General features: G+C 43.3%; 1 protein-coding gene across 2 annotated transcripts; it reads left to right on the top strand.

Annotated features, from left to right (window-relative positions):
- Positions 1-631: 631 nt before the first annotated feature.
- On the top strand, positions 632-19791 carry oatx (organic anion transporter X). 2 transcript variants are annotated; one of them, XM_026183048.1, is made up of 16 exons: positions 632-966; positions 1173-1286; positions 1392-1559; positions 1694-1767; positions 1849-1978; positions 2083-2186; positions 2263-2417; positions 2494-2662; positions 2758-2881; positions 2953-3068; positions 3237-3291; positions 3419-3578; positions 4430-4538; positions 12245-12323; positions 12411-12538; positions 19465-19791. In XM_026183048.1, exons 2-16 carry the CDS (start codon positions 1260-1262, stop codon positions 19550-19552), a joined length of 1686 nt encoding a protein of 561 aa, XP_026038833.1. In that variant the 5' UTR covers positions 632-966; positions 1173-1259; the 3' UTR covers positions 19553-19791. The 2 variants fall into 2 exon arrangements, with proteins under 2 accessions (XP_026038833.1, XP_026038834.1); XM_026183049.1 differs by having other exon boundaries at positions 950-966; positions 1149-1286.
- The last annotated feature ends 2283 nt before the right edge of the window (positions 19792-22074 follow it).

Below are 22074 nucleotides of genomic sequence, written 5' to 3'. Positions count from 1 at the left end.
CTAAGAATAGTACAATATATACACACGTATATATATATATATATATATATATATATATATATATATATATATATATATAAAAGTCACTCATTAATAAATAGCTGGAAAAGAAACGTGTAGTTGTAGCAGTAAGAGTTTCAAGAGTTTTTGTGTGACTGAAGAAACATCTCACGCTGTGACCTCTGACCTGTGTCAGTCTTTCTGCAGCTTCATAAACACTGTAAAGTCGCCTGCTCTGCTGCGCCCTGATTGGGACACTGACACACGTGTCACAGCGTGTTCATGAGTTGCTGCCGCCACCATTCGGAAACCTGCTGAGATGATTGTTTGCAAAAACTGCTGGACAAATTCCAGCGAGAAGCTCAGTGAGGAGCGAGGACACGAAAACAGATGACTCCACGGGGGGGGGGGACAAGTTTCCACAGTTTTCAGATGTTTTGAACACTTCCTGATGAACTGTTATGGACTTTTATTTTGAAATCACAACAGTATGACTAAGAGCCCCAATAAAGTATTTTATTTTGAAAATCTAAATGTCTAATCCTTCTAATTGTTGTCTAATTTTTGTGTTCTATCCAGTTTTTCTTTCTCGACTCGTTGAGATACAAACGTATTATTACTGATACATGATTATGTTCCTGTTCCTGATCTTCTGCTCCGGTCTTCCTGTTCTTTATTAAAATACTCGGGTCGCTGTCAGAGCACAGACCGCATTAGTTCTCTGATGGAGTGCTACAGTGTGATCGTTTCCTCCCTGCTGAAGGTGTCTATTTGGTTGGTGGTGATGTTGGTGGTGACTTTGACGATGTCGCCAGTGTCTCACAAACATTAACACAAACACAAAGTTAGGAAAATAGACAGTGTCCTAAAGTCACTGATTAATGTCCAGTCACTCATTTCCTCTCAGTCTGTCTTCTGCCTGCTCCGTCAGTCGCCCCTCCGTCAGCGGGCCGTCCGGCAGCCTCTGTAAGTACTCTGAGTAAATCCTCTTTCTGCCTCTGCATTCTCCTCAGCTGCAGACTGTAATCCTTTAAGAGCTCTTACCAGACTCCATGCAAATATTTCACAATTTTAAACTCGAGAAGAAACTCGGAGCAGTTGTTTTCATGTTTTTCACTCTTTGACCTTTGACCCAAACACCTGCTCAGGTCTGCTGTTTGGTTTCTTGTCAGGTTTGTTCTGATGGAACAAAAGTTCAGATCCTGAGAACACCTGGAAGCACCTGAAGATACCTGCTGCTATTTGTTGTTGTTGCTGAGATGGGATTCGCTGAGCTGCTGGATGAGGTGAGACACTTAAATTCCTCCTATGCAAGAAATAACTTCACTGTCCAGGTGTGTCATACAGGTGTGTAGGGTTAGGGTTAATGTGTTTCCTGTTGTTATGGCAAGGTTGGTGGGTTTGGCAGGTACCAGTGGATCCATGTGACCCTGATCAGTTTACCTGGTTTGCTGATGGCGAGTCAGAACCTGCTAAACAACTTTGTCTCTGGAGTCCCCACTCACTACTGCAGCATACCAGCCAATCACAGCTTGAGCAACCTGTCGCACCTTCACCAGGTGACCTGTCAGCCTGACTGTCTACCTGTCTGGGCATTTTAGTGCAGGCACTATGATCCCATTTCTTTAGTTTTCTCAATTTTACTTCCTTAAATCAATAAATCTGGATGGATGAATGTGATTGGTTGTTTCAGGTGGATGAGAAGCAGCTGCTGAAAATGTTTATCCCTCCTGATTCTTCAGGAAATAGACTGGCCCGCTGCAGGAGGTAAGGTTTTCTTCCTTCTCCTCAGTTGTTTAAATAATTAACCTGACCGTCACATCATTTCCTGTTGCACCTGTTGTCCAGGTATGCAAATCCTCAGTGGCAGCTGTTAGCTGCTAACAGTTCCACTAATGTTAGCCACCTAGAGACCGAAGACTGCATTGACGGATGGACCTTTGAGCAATCAGACTTTCTCGCCACCACCGTCTCCGAGGTAGCGGCAGGCACACGGCGAGCCTATTAGCGCGCATTGCCACAGATATGTTAATGAGGTCACTTGTCTCTTACCTATCAATCTCTCACCTGTGTGTGTCACAGTGGAGTCTGGTCTGCTCCCTCCGTCCTCTCAAACAAATGATTCAAACCATTTATATGGGTGGAGTTTTAACGGGAGCCATAGTCTACGGCAGCTTATCTGACAGGTGAGAGTTACCTGTGTATACCTGTTCATTGTCTCAGGTTAGCAGTGCAATCCGACTCCTTCTGTCTATCTCTCAGGTTTGGGAGGCGGTCCGTTCTGATTTGGTCATACCTGCAACTTGCTGTGCTTGGCTGTAGCTCCGCCCTTTCCCCCACATACTCCACCTACTGCATCTTCAGGTTTCTGAGTGGGATGGCGGTGTCTGGGGTCATCATTAACGGAGTTTCCCTAAGTACCCGTCTACCTGGTTCCTTATTTAACTGTCCACCTGGGCACTTGTCTGTCTTCCTAACTGAGTGTCTCCTCAGAGGTTGAGTGGATCACAACCAAGACGAGGACAGTAGTCGGCACACTCAGTTCCTTCTTCTTCACCTTTGGTCAAATGGTCCTGGCTGGGCTTGCATATTGGCTGAGAGACTGGAGGAAGCTGCAGATGGTTGTCTGTGCACCTAACTTCCTGTTCTTCGCCTACAGCTGGTCAGTCAGACTTAAAAAAAGGACAGTGATTGGTCAGGTGTTTCTCTCTGCTCTCCGATTGGTCAGGTAGTTCTCTCTGTGCTCTGATTGGTCAGGTGGTACTCAGAGTCAGCTCGATGGCTTGTTTTGAACCAGCGCTCTGAGGACGCATTGAAGAGTCTTCACCGAGTTGCTCGGATCAACGGGAAATCAGAGATGATCGATAAGATCACTGTTGAGGTAACCTGGCCACCTGTGTAAAAGTGCAATTTCTCCAATCAGATGCTGAGCTCTGTCCCATGTGACTGCAGGTGCTCCACTCTCACATGAAGAAAGAGATTGAGTCGGCTCGTTCAACATTCACGGTGTTCGACCTGCTGAGGACCCCGGGGATGAGACGCATCTCCATTTGTCTGATGGCCGTCTGGTCAGACATACACCAGCTCATATGCTCACCTGTCTCACCTGTTTACCTGTTTACCCATTTACCTGCTCTTCTGTTTACCTGCTTCTTCTATCTGTTTTATGTTTTTTTTATTAAATAAAATGAAGCTCCTGTATCCACCTGTACACCTGTGTACTCACCTCTGTGCAGGTTCTCTACTAGTTTTGCATACTATGGCCTGGCGATGGACCTCCAGAAGTTTGGGGTGAGCAACCCGATACCTGTCTTCCTACTTACCTGCTGAAGTTTCAGTACACCTGTTTAAACTTCTTCTCCCATCCTATTGGTTGGATCTACTGTACTTCCTTCCTATTGGTTGTTTGTTGTTGCAGGTGAGTATTTACCTGATGCAGATCATCTTTGGAGCTGTAGATATTCCCGCCAAACTGTTTGCATTGGGAATACTCAGTTACCTGGGGAGGCGGGTCTCTCAGGCAGTTTGTCTCTTCTTCTCTGCCGCCATCATCTTTGCCAACATCTTTGTCCCCACAGGTACATCCTAATCCTGATCCCCATTCTGAATCTATTTGAGACCCTGGCCCTGATTCTAATTCGGAAACTGATCCCAATCCGTATTCTGATCACAATCTTGATTTAGATCCTATTCCATATCCCCAAATTTATCATAACACTGATTTAGGATTGTGATCCCAAATCTCATTCTGATTCAACCCTGATCCTGATCCAGAATCTGATCCTGATGCAATCTGAACTGTAATCTTAATCCCGACTGTGATACTGCCCTGTTCCTGATTCTAATTTAGATCCCGATTCTAATTCCAATTTGAATTTTTTAAAAGAATCCTAATTCAAATCATGGTCCTGGATTCTGACAACGACCCAATCTGAATTGGAATCGTGATTCGACCCTGATATGAACATAACCCCAATCCATTCCTATACCCTGTCCTGGATTTGATCATGACCCTGATCTTAATTAGGATCCCAGTCACAATCCTAATGCTGACTCTGATTTCAGTTCAGATTCTGATCCTGGTCTGAAACTGATTCTAATCCAGATCCTATTTCTGATCCTGAATATGAACCTGACTCCGACCCAGAGTCTAATTTTGGATTCTGATCTTTATCCTGATCTAAGTCCCAATCTCTATTGAAGTCTGGGTCTTGATTTTGACCCCGATCCTAATGTGGACCATGATCCCAATTCTAATTTCAATACTAATTCTAATTCCTACCCAAATCTTTGATTCTGGCACTGATCTAGGTCTTTAATCCTAACCCTAATTCTGACCCTATGTCCTGTCGTGAACCTGAACAAAATCCTGACCCTGCCTTGAATTCTGATCCTGGTCCTATTCCCAATCCCGTTTCTAACCCCACAGACATGCAGACTCTGAGGACCACGCTGGCCTGCCTGGGTAAAGCTTTCACCTCAGCCTCCTTCACCACCGTTTACCTGTACACCGGTGAGCTGTACCCAACTGTTATCAGGTGATTAAATAAAACCAATGGCTCATATTTAATATTAAATAATGTTAATTTACCTAACAAAAAACGCATATCTACAGGATCAAATTGCTGAAACAAATGATTAATGAGTTTGAGTAATATTCCTGTTCTGATGACTTCATAACCACTGGTCTGAATACTAAACATCGCAGCTAGGCCAGGGTCATGTGACTCATCTCAATAACTCACTGATAGGATGAGGCAGGGTCTCACAACGGTTTCACCCGAAACCCTTTTTCACACCTTGACTCGGGGGTCAGCAAGCTTTAAGACCCAAAGAGCCTTTTGGACCCGGTTTACACGGAAAAGAAAACTGGGAGCCGCAAATACTTTTTGACATTTAAAACAAAGATAACACTGCACACATGTAAAAAACAATGTAAGATAAGATCAGATAAGATAATAAAGTTCTATCTTATCTTATCTTATCTTATCTTATCTTACATTGTTTTTTACCGTTATGCTAAACAACTATAGTGTGTTGCTTATGAAATCCATGAAGTGCTACAAAGAAAATAAAATTTTATTTATGTAATGAACACATTTTGAACTCTTAAAAAATTATAACAAAAAAGAAAAACATCCAGGGGAAGGTCTCTTTTAAATTAATTAAAAAGATGAACTTAAATTTAGCAAACAAAGACTGAGCCGTCATCCTTGTATCCTTTTTGGGCTTTGACCTGAATTTTAAAAATAATTGGAAAAAAGCACTATGCTCCTAAAAAATGAATAATAAATATTTGCAAAATACCTGCATAAATATTTATTTTGCCTGGTTAATGTGTATGGTGGGGCGTGGTCTGCAGTGCTGCTGCAAGAGAGGTGGTCACACCTGCCTTAAAGTCGGTGCTCTCTCTGCTGTTGTGTTATGTGTCGGACTGTGTGCTGGAAATAAGACCAGCTGCATGCGCACAGCAACCGCGTGTGAAAAGTGGCCAATAAAGAGAAGCTGTAAAGCATGTTCATGTAAACATCGTTGGGTCTGCCGTGATATAATAATAATAATAATAATAATAATAATGATAATAATAATAATAATAATAATGGATTGCATTTCTATAGCACTTTTCAATGGGACTTCTACTCCTGAACCTCTGAACATACTGGTAGGCCGTTCTCGTCAGAAGTAAATGCAAATGAATCTGCCCAGGCATCATTAAATGTTCTATTTTCCTCAGATATTTTTCTTTTCTTACATTTCTCCATACTTGGGCTACCTCGATAAATGCACGGCGTTTCGGCAGATATACCAGCTTCTGCGAGTGTGACTCTAATTTTGAGCAATGAAAAATAATAAAATATCATTTTATTTTTATATTTCAAGATCACGATAATCTTCCAATGTAGAACTACAAGTTAAAAAAAGAACGAACTCAAATAAAATACACTTCAGCTAAATACTTATAATTTATTTTCCCAAACCACGGAGCCGCAGTACAGGGAGTGCAGAATTATTAGGCAAATGAGTATTTTGTCCACATCATCCTCTTCATGCATGTTGTCTTACTCCAAGCTGTGTAGGCTCGAAAGCCTACTACCATCCATCCATCCATCCATTTGCTTCCACTTATCCTTTTCAGGGTCGCGGGGGGCGCTGGAGCCTATCCCAGCTGTCATAGGGCGAGAGGCGGGGTACACCCTGGACAGGTCGCCAGTCTGTCGCAGGGCCAACACACAGGGACAAACAACCATTTGCACTCACATTCATTCGCACATTCACACCTAGTGACAATTTGGATTGTCCAATTAACCTATCCCCACAAGCTGCATGTCTTTGGACGGTGGGAGGAAGCCGGAGTACCCGGAGGGAACCCACGCAAACACGGGGAGAACATGCAAACTCCACACAGAAAGACCCCGGCCTGATGTTGGAATTGAACTCAGGACCTTCTTGCTGTGCAGCAACAGTGCTAACCACCGTGCCACCATGCTGCCTACTACCAATTAAGCATATTAGGTGATGTGCATCTCTGTAATGAGAAGGGGTGTGGTCTAATGACATCAACACCCTATATCAGGTGTGCATAATTATTAGGCAACGTCCTTTCCTTTGGCAAAATGGGTCAAAAGAAGGACTTGACAGGCTCAGGAAAGTCAAAAATAGTGAGATATCTTACAGAGGGATGCAGCAGTCTCAACATTGCAAAGCTTCTGAAGCGTGATCATCGAACAATCAAGCGTTTCATTCAAAATAGTCAACAGGGTCGCAAGAAGCGTGTGGAAAAAACAAGGCGCAAAATAACTGCCCACGAACTGAGAAAAGTCAAGCGTGCAGCTGCCAAGATGCCACTTGCCACCAGTTTGGCCATATTTCAGAGCTGCAACATCACTGGAGTGCCCAAAAGCACAAGGTGTGCAATACTCAGAGACATGGCCAAGGTAAGAAAGGCTGAAAGACGACCACCACTGAACAAGACACACAAGCTGAAACGTCAAGACTGGGCCAAGAAATATCTCAAGACTGGTTTTTCTAAGGTTTTATGGACTGATGAAATGAGAGTGAGTCTTGATGGGCCAGATGGATGGGCCCGTGGCTGGATTGGTAAAGGGCAGAGAGCTCCAGTCCCACTCAGACGCCAGCAAGGTGGAGGTGGAGTACTGGTTTGGGCTGGTATCATCAAAGATGAGCTTGTGGGGCCTTTTCGGGTTGAGGATGGAGTCAAGCTCAACTCCCAGTCCTACTGCCAGTTTCTGGAAGACACCTTCTTCAAGCAGTGGTACAGGAAGAAGTCTGCATCCTTCAAGAAAAACATGATTTTCATGCAGGACAATGCTCCATCACACGCGTCCAAGTACTCCACAGCGTGGCTGCAAGAAAGGGTATAAAAGAAGAAAAACTAATGACATGGCCTCCTTGTTCACCTGATCTGAACCCCATTGAGAACCTGTGGTCCATCATCAAATGTGAGATTTACAAGGAGGGAAAACAGTACACCTCTCTGAACAGTGTCTGGGAGGCTGTGGTTGCTGCTGCACGCAATGTTGATGGTGAACAGATCAAAACACTGACAGAATCCATGGATGGCAGGCTTTTGAGTGTCCTTGCAAAGAAAGGTGGCTATATTGGTCGCTGATTTGTTTTTGTTTTGTTTTTGAATGTCAGAAATGTATATTTGTGAATGTGGAGATGTTATATTGGTTTCACTGGTAAAAATAAATAATTGAAATGGGTATATATTTGTTTTTTGTTAAGTTGCCTAATAATTATGCACAGTAATAGTCACCTGCACACACAGATATCCCCCTAAAATAGCTCAAACTAAAAACAAACTAAAAACTACTTCCAAAAACATTCAGCTTTGATATTAATGAGTTTTTTGGGTTCATTGAGAACATGGTTGTTGTTCAATAATAACATTATTCCTCAAAAATACAACTTGCCTAATAATTCTGCACTCCCTGTATAAAGACTGAAGGGCCGCACGCTGATCAATAGTGGGTCCAGGACCATCTTAGGGGACACTCCCACGGGGCTTAAAAACTGGGATTCTCTAACATTTCATCTGAGAACTGAAGAAGCTTCTCAGTTGAAAGATCTTCAAGCAACTTAAAGAAGTCCAGACTGCGATGACCTGATGGCTGAGAACCTTCAGACATGTTGCCTTGCACTCTATAAACTAAATTACCAGCTGACGGGGGGAGAGCACTGTTGTTTTATTATTATTTAATGCTGACCTATGCTTCCTTATTTTTCTTACTGTGTGGAACTTTGACATTTTGAATAATAATTCAAAGTTATGTTACAAACAAGGGCAATACAAATTATTAACCTGCTGGCTGTTACCATCACACTGTTTCCATAGTCCACATTATGAAACTTAAATGAGTTATTATTACTATTATCTCTAAAGCACAGTGAAAATGACACAGTCTAAACTGTGTATAAAGTTTGTTTTTTCAGTGCAGGAATCAGACAAAAATGTGTTTCTGTTGTTGGGCTTGAACGGCAGAGTACTAAGTATGAAAATGTGTAATTCTCTTTTGGTTTTTAAATGGATGTGGTATCAGTTTTTATGAAGTTACATGTTTGTTTGTTTACTGTTTAGTTTGTTGTTGTTTTTTCTGTTGTGGAGGGTAGAGTTGCTTTAATAATGAGAACACGGCATAAGTGTTGCAGCCTGTTCAGTCACAAACTTTATATAAACGTTTTCACACTATCTGCGTAACGTTAAAGATGAGTGCACTGAGCTGTAATTACCAACGGCCAACGTGTGTTTATGAGTCTAATGCTGGTTAGCTTTTGGGATTAGCATGGAGCAGAGCTAGCATTAGCTTACGCAGGTGAACAAACCCTGCAGATGGTGACGCTCAGAACCGCGTGGACCTCCATAATTCACCTCAGTGTGTGAAGATAAGATAGAACTTTATTAATCCCTCGGGTGGGTCCTCTGGGAAATACGAACACACACGAACACACACGAACACACACACACTTCAAGTATTGAGTCTATTGCACTGTTGACTATTTACAAAAAGTATTGCACAAGGTATTGTACAGTGAGCTTAGTTGTCCCCCCCTCCTTTGTCCTCCTGTTTCCTGTTTCCCCTCCCTCTCCCCTCCAGAGAGGAGTTAAACAGTCTGATGGCGTGTGGGACAAAGGAGTTTTTCAGTCTGTTAGTTCTTGTCTTGGGGAGAAGCAACCTGTCACTGAACAGACTCTTCTGGTTGTTAATGGCCGTGTGCAGAGGATGCCCAGCATTGTTCATAATGTCCATCAGTTTCTTTAATGTCCTTTTCTCTGCCACTGTCACCAGAGTGTCCAGCTTCATGCCGACCACAGAGCTAGCCCTCCTGATCAGTTTCTCCAGCCTGGATGAGTCCTTCTTTGCTGTGCTGCTCCCCCAGCACACCACAGCATAGAAAAGTACTCCAGCAACCACCGACTGGTAAAACATCCTCAGGAGCTTCCTGCAGATGTTAAAAGACCTCAGCCTCCTGGGAAGTACAGTCGGCTTTGGCTTTTTATACAGGTGCTCTGTGTTGCATGACCAGTCCAGTTTATTGTCCACCCACAGCCCGAGGTACTTGTTGACCACCTCCACCCCTCTATCTGAACCGGTAGTGGACCTTCTCTGGACCCCCCGAAGTCCACAACCAGTTCCTTAGTCTTTGAGGTGTTGAGTTGCAGGTGGTTTGTGTGACTCCATGCGACAAAGTTCCTCACCAGACTTCTGTACTCCTCTTCCTGATCATCCCAGATACACCCCATGATGGCCGTGTCATCTGCAAACTTCTGAATGTGGCATAATTCAGAGTTGTAGCAGAAGTCAGAGGTGTACAGGGTGAAGAGAAGAGGGGACAGCACAGTTCCCTGTGGTGCTCCTGTGCTGCTGACCACAGTGTCTGTCAAGTGTTCCTCTGACTGTGAGGTGTCCACACTTGAAAAAGACCAGACTTTGAATTTCACTCAACTTTATTTAGACCAACTAGTTTGGTAGCTGGTAGGTAGCAGCAGGTAAAAAACCTTTCAACACAAAAATAAAGAACATTCCATTAACCAGTAACATTCAGATAAATTACATGCATTACACAGAAGACAGATGAAATAACAAAATACACTTCAGTAAAGCCATTTACCATGTGGTTAACTGTTAATTTAACTGTGGTTCTTAAATATACAAAATGTGTCTTCTTTGCATTAACACTTTTTTTTATAAACAATTGTATTTTAAAGTATACATTTTAGAGTTCAAACATTTTAATAGACTTTAACTAAGGATTTTCTTTACAAAGAATTATTTTCTTTAAATCAAAACCAAACATTTATTCACTAGTTTTACAATCCACCCAAGGATTTGGGGTAACTATTTTTAATATTAATTAACATAAATATGTGCGAACACTAACTGCACAAACAATTTATTCAAACTTAAACATTCATTTTTGTCAATATAATTTTTTTAACTTAAATGCAGCAACTATTTCCCTAAGCGTAAAACATTTGCACAACTGAGCTTCCATAGTTCCAAATATATGTGCAGCAAATGTGAGCTCAAGAGCTTACCGATAGCCCGTCTTGTTCAAAGTCTTCCTCACAGTGGAAAAGTGGATCGTACTTTGTTTGCTGTCCTCTCAGTATGTCGCACACGGGTCAAATGACTGCTGCATGCATTTTAAGGTATACTAGGCACGCCCACCCTTGATTGCTCTAATGTGGCTCACCTGGCAGGGCGGCGCACACCAGGCCGTGCTTAGTTGTTGATTGCACCCAAGGTCTAATCAGCGGCCATGCACAAACAGCAGCACCGAACAGGTAGTGGGCAGGAGGAGGAAGAGAGGAATAACAGCCACACCTACTAGGTCAGCGCGACAGTGTCAGATGTGATGTCCTTCAGCCTGACGTACTGTGGTCTGTCGGTGAGGTAGTCGGAGATCCAAGCCACCAGGCAGGGGTCCACCTCCATCCTGTTCAGTTTTTCCTGAAGCATACAGGGCCGGATGGTATTAAAGGCACTGGAAAAGTCCAGAAACAGTATCCTGACCGTGCCTTTTCCCCCATCCAGGTGTGAGTGGGCTCTGTGTAGGAGGTACAGGATGGCATCCTCCACTCCGACACCCGCCTTGTATGCAAACTGTAGTGGGTCCTGGGCATGTTGTACCTGTGGTCGGAGGAGGTTGAGGAAGAGCCGCTCTAGAGTCTTCATAAGATGTGACGTCAGTGCCACCGGTCGGAAGTCATTCAGCTCATTGGGCCGGTTCTTTTTGGGGACCGGGACGATGCAGGATGTCTTCCATAGGGCGGGCACTCTCCCCAGTCGCAGACTGAGGTTGAAGACTCGTTGTAGCGGCTCCCCAAGTTCAGCAGCACACGCCTTTAGCATCCTAGGACACACCTTGTCTGGGCCTGCTGCCTTTCTGGGGCGAAGCTTCCTCAGTTGCCTCCTGACCTGATCCACTGTGACACTGGGAGATGTTTGGGAGGAGGGGAGGGGGGGAGATGTCTTGCTGCTGAGAGAGGGATTGGAGGAGGGGGGTGTCATGGTGTCAGGAAGGGGGGGAAGCGAGGGAGGCAGGAGAGTGGGGAGAGGACTCTGTAGTGAAGGTGAGGGTGGGGGGGGGGTTGTGGGCTGGTCAAACCTGTTGAAGAAGTTGTTGAGTTCGTTTGCCTTCTCCACAGTCCCCCCCACTGTGCTTTTCTTGGTGTTGTGGCCTGTGATGGTTTTCACACCATTCCAGACCTCCCTCATATTGTTCCTCTCCAACTTCTGCTCCACCTTCCTCCTGTAGGTGTCCTTTGCTTCCCTCAGGCAGCGTTTCACCTCCCGCTGTGCTGCTTTCATCTCCTCCTTCACTTTGCTCCTGAAAGCCTTCTTCTTTATGTTGAGGACAGCTTTGACTTCCTGTGTTACCCACGGTTTGTTATTAGGATAACACCGTACCGTCTTAGCAGGGGCGACTGTGTCCACACAAAAGTTGAGGTAGTCTGTAAGACAGTGTGTCGCCCCCTCTATGTCCTCACCATGTGGGCTCAGGAGCACATCCCAGTCTGTGGTGTCATAGCAGTCTCTCAGAGCGACTCTCCTCTGTTAGCATAATGCCAAACATAAGAAGCTTATCAGAATTCTTCTTACTCTGATAAGCTAAATGATTTGTTTCCTTGCTACATCATGTCATTTCCTGTTTGCATGTCTGTTTTATGTCATACGTAAAAACATTTAGATCATGTGATGTGTGCCTGTGCTTTCAGGCAGACGGGAATGGGCTTCGTCTCCACCATGGCAAGAATTGGCAGCATGGCAGCGCCCGCCGTCCTCATCCTAGATGAAGTAATGTCACTAATCTAACCGTCCTTTGAATATGATCGAGGTCATCAATACAGGCAAACACTTTACTGATGGGACGACATTTCCCAGGTACTCCCTGCTCTGCCTAGCTTGGTGTACGGTGGCTCGGCCGTGCTCGCCGGCTGCTTCGCCTGCTTCCTGCCAGAGACGCTCAACGTGCCGCTGCCTGACACCATCGAGGACGTGGAGGCCAGGTGGTAAGCTACCGGCTATCTGCTAGCTTTACCAGAGCCACCTTCAGGGATCACAGAAAGTGTCAGGGATATTTTCCTGAAACTGCTGGATAAACAGGCACTCACTCAAGAACGAGATCGCACAGCGCTCTTTGTTGCACTTGCCGCAAGGGAAGTAGCTGCCTCCGAACTACTTCAACTAGCTTCCCTCTGCAGGCTGCTTTTATTGGTTACGCTCATGAGTATGCATTTTACAACTACATGTGACATTCCTGAGCAGGCATATCTGAACAACATCAGTGTCTGTATTCTGTGTGTGTGTCTTCCTGCCACACAATATATGCTCACAACTGTTAACCACATTTCCTGGTTATCCAAAGGCCATCTCCCCACACCCGTATACGGCTTAACTTTAATGGTTCACCATATACAAGCGTAGGCGAGCCCCTAAATAGCTGGGAGTGACCATCCCTCAGAATGTGCCTGTAGTTAAACAGCTACAGCTGATTACCTCCTCCAGCATCATAGAATATCTAACCACGCAGTTTAAGGCACGGTTTACACATTTAAGTGCAACAATGGCAACATTTAACAATTTCAATCTAACAGAAGGGAGCTAAGATTAACCACAGAACAGAGCTAGAAACATAGAAATGTACTTAAAGGTGACAGACCTAGAACTTAAATCCCTTCATAAACCCAAAATAAATCACAAACCCACCAAACTCAAACACTGAGTCACAGGAACCATGACCGATTCTTCAGTCTTCTATATCTGCTGTTCACATTCAAATGTTTGTATTAACAGTTCTTTAACCTTCTCCTGAACACAGTTATTATTTCAGACATGCAAATATAAGTGAAATAACAAGAGGAAAAACAAATCAAGTTTTCATGTATATATCTATGTCTGCACATAAAAGCAGCAGGATGAAGTTTACACTTTTCCTGTTCCCACCCCCTATTTCAAATTTCATTGCTTTCAAATCCATAATTAACATTAATGGATCCATACATGTTTCACTATGTACAAGTGCAACACATGAACATACACAAATAAAACAATTTTCAGCACGTAAACAAAAACAACAACAAACTACATGTTTACATCAACTAAGCGCCCTGTGTTTAACTTAATCTCTGAGCGTATTTCACATATATGTGACAAACACCTGAATGAACACTTCATCCTGGAGTACTCTGACAATGACCTATAAAAATGAGGACACAATGAGACGACTCAGTCACCGACAGGAAGATTTCCTATATTCATGCATTTATTCTTTTTAAACAGGCGTGTGAGTTTTATGTACTTTTCTTGATCTCACCTGTGCAGGTGTTGCACACACTAACTCCTCTGATACTGTGATATTTTACATTTGTCCTTCAGGTCAGGAGTATTCGGTCTCATTGTGGGGCAAAGACTTATTTGCTGCTTTGTACACTGTGCAGTTCTGAGGGCGACCAAATCTTTAAATTTGAGAATATCTAATTTGACAAAAAGTGGATTTGATGGTTCTCTTGCAGTAGTTTTATTTTTCATCCCTATTACTCTCTTTTGCAGAATCAGGGCTTGCCACAGTTGCACTGGTGCGCCTAACTTTTTTCTTAGGCGCACCGGCACAAAAGTTAGGCGCACCCAAATTTTTAAACCGCATCTCTTTACACCGCAGTTTTACATGTGCACTTTATTGGGGGAATTGCTGTCCATACAGACAATACTGATTTATAAATGATTCACTAACAATCTTGTCAACACAAAGTTCTTTATTTGGAGCACATTTCTACCAGACAGATAAGTTAAAAAGTGCTTGTGCTTAAAGTGCTTTGGCTCTCTTAATGATCACATCGGCTCCTCTGACGACCTGTTTGCTGCTGCCTGCCGCTGAAAGGCAGCGGGGGGAGGGGACACTTGGGCATTCATCGCAGCATATAATGTGTTTCTGGACACACTGCTGCTTTTTCAGCGTTCAAAGATTGATGGCTCTGTGTCAGAGCTGGCTGTGAACTTCAGACGGATCAGGCCTTAACAAAAAAGTTATCAATCGTTCTTTTCATCTTCTCTTATTACCCACAGCTACATCCACTCTGTCAGGCCTAGGCTGCTCACTGGGGCTGGGTACCATCACTGATTTCTACAATCCATTTGATTCGATTCAGTTTTGCCTCAGACAGTCAGAAATATTAATATTCTGATCATTTATGAGCACTGATACATGTGAGACTTCATCAGAGGCGTGAGCATCACAGCAGAGGCCTTTGTGTCAAAGTAACTGAGAATAAAACAGAAAAACATGAAGCAGATTTTCCTGGCCTGGATTTTTATAGCAGATAACCTTAAAAATATTCTGCAATTTTGCATAGTTTGAAAAAGTTTAAATTTTAATGTACAACATGAATAGCAGCGGCCCCCAAACTGATCCTTGTGGAACCCCGCACACAATTTTGACTTTATGGCATTTATTTGGGTAAATTGTTTACGGTTTTTAAGGTAACCCATGATAATGCCCCCTCACTGACCCCACATGTACATAGTTTAAGTTAAAGATTGTGATCAACGGTATCAAATGCTTTTTTTAAATCTAAAAAATTCTGACAGCATATTCTTTGTTTCCAATAGCAATTGTTACTGTATGTATAAACTGCATTAAGGAACGTGTTGTGGTCCTTTTGGGTCAGAATCCATACTGCTGTTCATATAGTGCATTGTTTTTTTGATAAAGTCATATAATCTATTGTAAAATATTTTTTCCAGTATCTTAGAGAACTGCAGTAGTAGAGAGATGGGCCGATAGTTTGTGAGAAGATGTTTATCTCCAGCTTTATATATTATATGCTACCTTTGCGATTTTCATCTTATCAGGGAATAAGCCACTTTGTAATGGCAGATTACAAATGTAGGTAAATGGTTTCACAATACATCCAATAATATCTTTAATTAAGTCCATATTAATACCACCACAGTCGATTTCTTGGAGTTAAAAGATGTAACTATATCAATAATTTGCTCTTCATCTACACCCCTCATTAACATTGAGTTTGCTACATTAATAGTTTTAGGAGGGTGTCCAGTTTTTAAAGTTTCTTTAGCCAAGCCAGGGCCAACATCAAGAAAAAAGTAATTAAAACCATTTATGTCACTAGTCGTTGTATTTTCCATGAATGGAACATGGAGAACATGAACTGCTCTTCTGGCTTCTCTTGCCTACTCCTCGCTGCTAGAGACCTGGCAGCTCTTTGCATAGCCGAGCCAGATTTGGCCCGAGGGAAGAAGCAGCTGAGACCCTCAGTATGTCTTGAAGATGATCATCAGTAGTTCTGGACCTGTACTTGGACTTACTGAAGTCCAAGGTGGAGAAGAGCTTTTCGCACAAGTATGTGCTCCCAAAAAGGCACATGGTCTGCTTGAATATTCGGGAAAGCCGAGGGAAACTAGGGCTCAATCCTCTCAAAGGTTGCCCAAGCTGCTTTTCCACTCACCTCCCTGAACTTCACTTTGAGTTCAGAGTTGCACTGCAGCTCAATGATTCCTCCATTTGAAGAACAGAAGAGGCATCTTGCACATCAAAGGAGAAGGGGTCCGCAAAAATGTGAAATGTGGCTCTGTTTGTCTTGAAGTCAGCAAATCTGTGATCAAATTCCTCCTGTAGCCTCAAAATGACATCAACATACTTTTTTTCCTGCATCCACGAGTGCCTTGCATGCTGGGAGATGGCAAAGGTTTGTCTGAGAGAGCTGAGCTTTCCAGAGCGCCAGTTTTGTGGAGAATGCTCTCACGTTGTCATAGGCAACACTGACGAGTTGCCCCTGGCCTTGTAACGTCTTGTTCAGTGCATTAAGCTCATGTGTTATATCAACAAGAAAAGCTGAGTCCATGAGCCATTTGGGATCAGTTAGCACAGGAACACTAACTCCATCCTTCTCCATGAAGGCTTCACTTCTGCTCTCAACTCAAAAAGTCTCTTTAATACATTTCCCCTGCTGAGCCAACGTACCTCAGTGAAGTCGAGCACATCCCCATATTCTGACTCCATTTCCTCTAAAAAAGCACAGAACCTTTGGTGCTGTAAGCCCCTGGATCTGATTTGGTTGATGCATTTCACAACAGTTTTAACTCTTCCAGTTTTATTTGAAGTGCCACCAGTCCATGTTTCCTCCCTGTCATTGATGGCGCTCCATCTGTTGTTATTCCAACAAACCTCTTCCATGGCAAATCTCAATGGCATCACACAGCTTGTAAATATCTGCTGAGCGGTGGTCTGGCCATGCATTGGAATTACTGTGAGCAGCTCCTCCATCACTTCAAAGCTGTCATCAACACCACGGACATACATTGGGAGCTGGGCAGTGTCGGTGATGTCTGTGGTCTCATCAAGAGCGACTGAGTATACACTGAAGCATTTGGCTTTCTCACACAGTTGGTCATAAATGTCACTTGACAGGTCAGAAATGCGATCTGCTGCGGTGTTGGCAGAAAGGCTGATGTTGCTAAGCTGACCTTTCTTTCCCGGACAGACTATATTTGCAGCCTGCAATATGCACTTTTAGACAAATCCCCCTTCTGTGAATGGCTTTCCTGCTTTAGCAATCATCTTACTGACCACGTGGCTCCGACTGCTGCCTGCTGCATTATTCTCTTTGGTTGCTTTCTTGAAGAAATCTTGCTGCCTCAGTAGATCTGTTTTAAGACTGGCAACCCGGTTCGCTCTCTCATCTCCCTGGTATTTTGCATCCAGCTCAGCATGTCTAGTTGTGTGATGACATTTCAAACTGTATTCCTTGTGCAGCGCAACTTTCTCTGTGCAAATAAGACACGTCGGGGTGCCCCTGAACTCAAAGAAACATTGCATTTCCCACTTTTCCTGAAATTGTTGGTGCTCATCACCAACCTTTCTGTCATGTTTGGGCTGTGTGGCAGGCAGGAATGGACCTAAACGCAAACTCACAGGAATGGAACTTAAACTCAAAAGCACAGCTTTTATGGTGGGAAACAGATCATACAAACAATACAAAACTAAACTGGGAAAAACTAATTATAATGTGCACAAGGAGACACAGGGAGAATCACACACATGGGATGATGCGACACGGAAGAGAGGGAGGCTTTGACATCAATACACAGAAGGTGATGAGGGAAGTGGAAGCACACGGGGATCACAGCTGAGGATAATTACACGCGACAGGACGGGAAAGACACAAAGTGAAGGTGCTGACACCAGACACAAACCTTCAACACAACACGGGACGTACACAGAGGCAACCTGGAGAGGGAGAGAGAACAAGGAGCAGCACATGACGGGGTGAGGAAAACACGGAGCGCAGGGCACCAGAACTAACATCACAATATAAACACAGTTACACAAAGGGAGACACAGAGGGCAACTACATGATAGCGAGCGCAAAAAAGGCTGCTCATGGACTGTTATCCTGTTGTTACAGGAGAAAGAAGCAGAAATGACACTGTGACACATAACAAATCAGCTGTTGTTCAATTCAATTTTATTTATATAGCGCCAAATCACAACATAAGTCGCCTCAAGGCGCTTCATAGATACAGAGAAAAGCCCAACAATCATATGACCCCCTATGAGCAAGCACTTTGGCAACAGTGGGAAGGAAAAACTCCCTTTTAACAGGAAGAAACCTCCGGCAGAACCAGGCTCAGGGAGGGGTGTTGTTGATGTTTTTTGTTTTGACTACTTTTACATTATATTGCAATATATGTAATGTTCATGTGTGAGGCAATGTAAACAGAGTGATGTAAATAAAAAAACATCGACCCACACATTACGGTACGACCCTATAATTAGTCCGGGTTACCGCGTCGCTATGTGACTGCAGAGTAAATTAGGCTGCATCCTTACTTTTCTTTTATGGCGCAGCTTACTTATATAAATATATATATGTACAATGTCCCGCCGGGCAGCAACTTGAAAAACAACTTTTTTGAAGTGTTGTGAACGCAGCACGCTGGGGCGAATGTCCGCGTGTGCCGAAACGAGGCAGTCAGCCAGGCACAGAAAAGAAAACAGTCCAGGGCAACGCTGTTGTACGTTTCACTCAATGAGAAATGTTTCTCTGCTTGCATCAAGTCCCGCCGATGTCCCGCCCCCGAGATCCATATCCCACCGTGATTGGTAGGTTCGTTCAGCTCCACACACAACACTGTAAAGTGTCTTACATATCAAACTCGTGGGCCGCACTAACATTAAATTTGCATATTAAGGCGGGGGCCAGTTGTGGCCCCTGACACAGACAATACAAAAGGTGACACGTGGATAAAAATGTAAGCTTAAAAAAACAAAACAAGCATTGATCAACAGAAGGCCTGTTTAAACAGAAAAGTTTTAATTGCTTTTTAAAAGAATCCACATTGTCAACCAAATGTAGTTGTGGTGGTAGACTGTTCCACAGACTTAAAGGCTCCGCCCCCTTTAGTCTTCAGAATGTTCCTTAAATGAAAGAAACAGTAGATGCTAGAAAGCCAATCAGAAGCCTGGGTTAAGCACTAGACTAGATTGGACAGCCTACCCAGCTGATGAGGCTTAAAGGACATATGCAGCTGAATGTCATCGGGATAGAAATGAAATAATGTCACTAAAAGATTGAATGATGCCAGCTAAAGGAAGCGTGTAAAAAGAAAACAATAATGGACCCAAAACTGAGCCCTGTGGAACAGGTTAGGTTAGGGACGCAATGATAGAGGTCAATCTGATGAGTTTTCAAACCCAAAGGACCATCTCTCTCCATTTACTCCATTATTAACGCGAACTTGTGTGAAAAAGTACATTCCAGTTCTGGTACCTAAATTAGCTTCAGTGGCTGTGTTAGCATCACTAGCTGTGTTAGGTTAATTAGCTGCGATGCTAACATCCTACTGTTGCTCTCTCATAGACTGATCGATCACCTGATAATTAAAGATGAGTAATCACATGTCTGTCTTTGTAAAGGTCTGGCAGACGCAGCGCCTCACAGCAGGAGTGCGTGGCTTTAAAGGAGCTCAAGGAAGCAGAAGAAAGTGGCCTCAATGCGCTCTGACCAACAAGACGCTGCCACATCACACCATCAGGACCAATCAAAAGGGGACTGACTGTTGACCAATCAGGTGTTTTTAAGATACAGACCAATGAAGATATCTAGAGTAAATTAACTGGTGATTATTGATTGATCTCATGTAATTGATCAGATCAGAACAGCAGACAGTGATAATGATCAATAATTAATAACACTCTCATTACTGTTGTATTGAACCATCATTAATAAAGATGTTAATCTGCTCCTGAGTTTTGACTATCAGGCTTCAGGAATGAGCTCCTGTGTGGGAAGCTCTTCCTCATCAATATAAATTTAATATAAGAATATTGATTAGCTGGCACTCAGGAAGAAAGCTGCCAGCTTTGTACACCAGCACTGCTGGGTAAGATAAAGTTTTTACTACAGGGCAAAAAAAGATCCATTTGATCCACTCTGACTGCTCACCTGAGCTAAACTAATTTGGAAATGGAAGTGGTTCTTATATAGTGTAAGAAGCTTTATTCAACTTATTCAACCTCAAGCTCTTTTTCTATGCTTACGTGTTCTCTATGTAACAGTGACACTGTGATGCATCCATCGCAGAGAAACCCGGGGTTAGGATCTTGCCCAAAGATATTTGGCATGCAGACTTGAGCAATCAAAGATCAACACACAAACCTCCTAATTAGTTGATGACCTGCTCTACTTCCTGAGCTACAACCACAAAAGCCATCATCAGTGGAGCTGTGATAGCACAGGTCAGCATGGCAACAGGTAAACAAAGAGCAAAGTGTCCATGAAGACGTCAAACCGTGACATTCATTGAGTTTAACCTGACTGGACAAAACACCCCTGAAAAGTGTGCAACAGGCAGGTGATGAGGGTGGTGGAGGTGTTGGTCAGACCCCCTGAGACTGAGTCAGGTGGTCAGGTTCAAACTGTACCTTTTAAAAGTGTACTGGCTGAATCTCAATGTGTGAAATCATAATCGAATGTAATCAGATTACTTTCAGACTTGTCTGCAGCTGTTTTAAAAGCTTAGGGTTGATAAAGATAAGATAAGATACCTTTATTAGTCCCGCAAGGGGAAATTTCATAATTAGCCATAATTTCATGAGGCTGCCGACCTATTGCACGCAATGGCGGCGCCATCTTACCCTCCGACCACACATACACACATACATGACACAAAACATCACATGGGGAAGACAGGTCAGAGAGGTATAACAATGGAAAATGCACCACACGAGGAAAGATAAGGAGAAAAAATAACTCCCCCCAGACTGAGCTCCAACAGGGAGACCGGTAGTGATGTGCGATACCACTGATTTCTTTTCTGATCCGATACCAAGTAATATTCAGGGTGGCATCGACGATACTGATCCGATACCGATACTTTGTACAAAAACTTATTTTAGTTATTGTATCTCAAATTATACCATCATAATGATTACAGGACATCAGATTACTTGTTCTTATCACTTAATAATGCAAGGTTCATCATATAGAAATAAAAAACCTGAAGTTGTGCCTATTTGAACACCTTGCCTGCCTGCAGCACTAAAGGACTCCGTGAGAGACGTCTGTCTCGCCCCAGCAGCACCTGTCCTTCTCCTCCTCTTCAGTTCGCCTCAACATAAGCTCGTCATATTCTGTGATATGATTTACTCTGTGTCTGACAAATTTGTGGTGTTGCCACAACATCTCACTTTCTTGCCACATGTATCACAAACTACGTTTGTGGATGTAAAATACGTCCGCACATGACTCCATTTACGCTCAGCCATTGTTGTGAGTGCGCACACCAAGGGGCTGCGACACATTTATACATTTCGCACATGTCTATGAAAGGCGGAAGAGGAAGTAGTTCCTTCCAATGTAGACAATCCGAATGAAATAGGTTCTTTCCACTGTGTTCCTGTTAATGATAAACTACAAATTTACCCTAAATTACTAAAATATCGATATTTTAATGTGAGAATCGATTCTAGTCCTGACAGGGACTAGAAAGAGAGCAGATTTCTCCTGTTTTGGCTTCCTGTTAAATCCAGAATTCAAAATCCTGCTCCTCACATACAAGGTCTTAAATAATCAGGCCCCATCTTATCTTAATGACCTTGTAGTACCATATCACCCTATTAGAGCACTTCGCTCTCGCTCTGCAGGCCTACTTGTTGTTCCTAGAGTATTTAAAAGTAGAATGGGAGGCAGAGCCTTCAGTTTTCAGGCCCCTCTTCTGTGGAACCAGCTTCCAGTTTGGATTCAGGAGACAGACACTATCTCTACTTTCAAGATTAGGCTTCAAACTTTCCTTTGAAAGGGCGATCGTGGCTCAAGAGTTAGGAGTAGTAAATGCAAAGGAGGATATATACACAGGCTATTTACACAATGATTCAACAATCTGTCATCTTCTTCTGAATTTTCTTACCTGTGAATCTGTGCCTTACTGTTAGCCATGTATCCCATCTGAGGTATTGCTGCTCTTCCTTGCAGTTCTCCTCAGGCACCAGGCGCTGGTAGTTGAGAAGGATGAGGATTCCCCTCGA

Source organism: Astatotilapia calliptera, chromosome 10, assembly GCF_900246225.1.
Source record: "Astatotilapia calliptera chromosome 10, fAstCal1.2, whole genome shotgun sequence".
Lineage (NCBI taxonomy): Eukaryota > Metazoa > Chordata > Actinopteri > Cichliformes > Cichlidae > Astatotilapia > Astatotilapia calliptera.
This window is presented reverse-complemented; position numbering and strand designations above follow the sequence as displayed.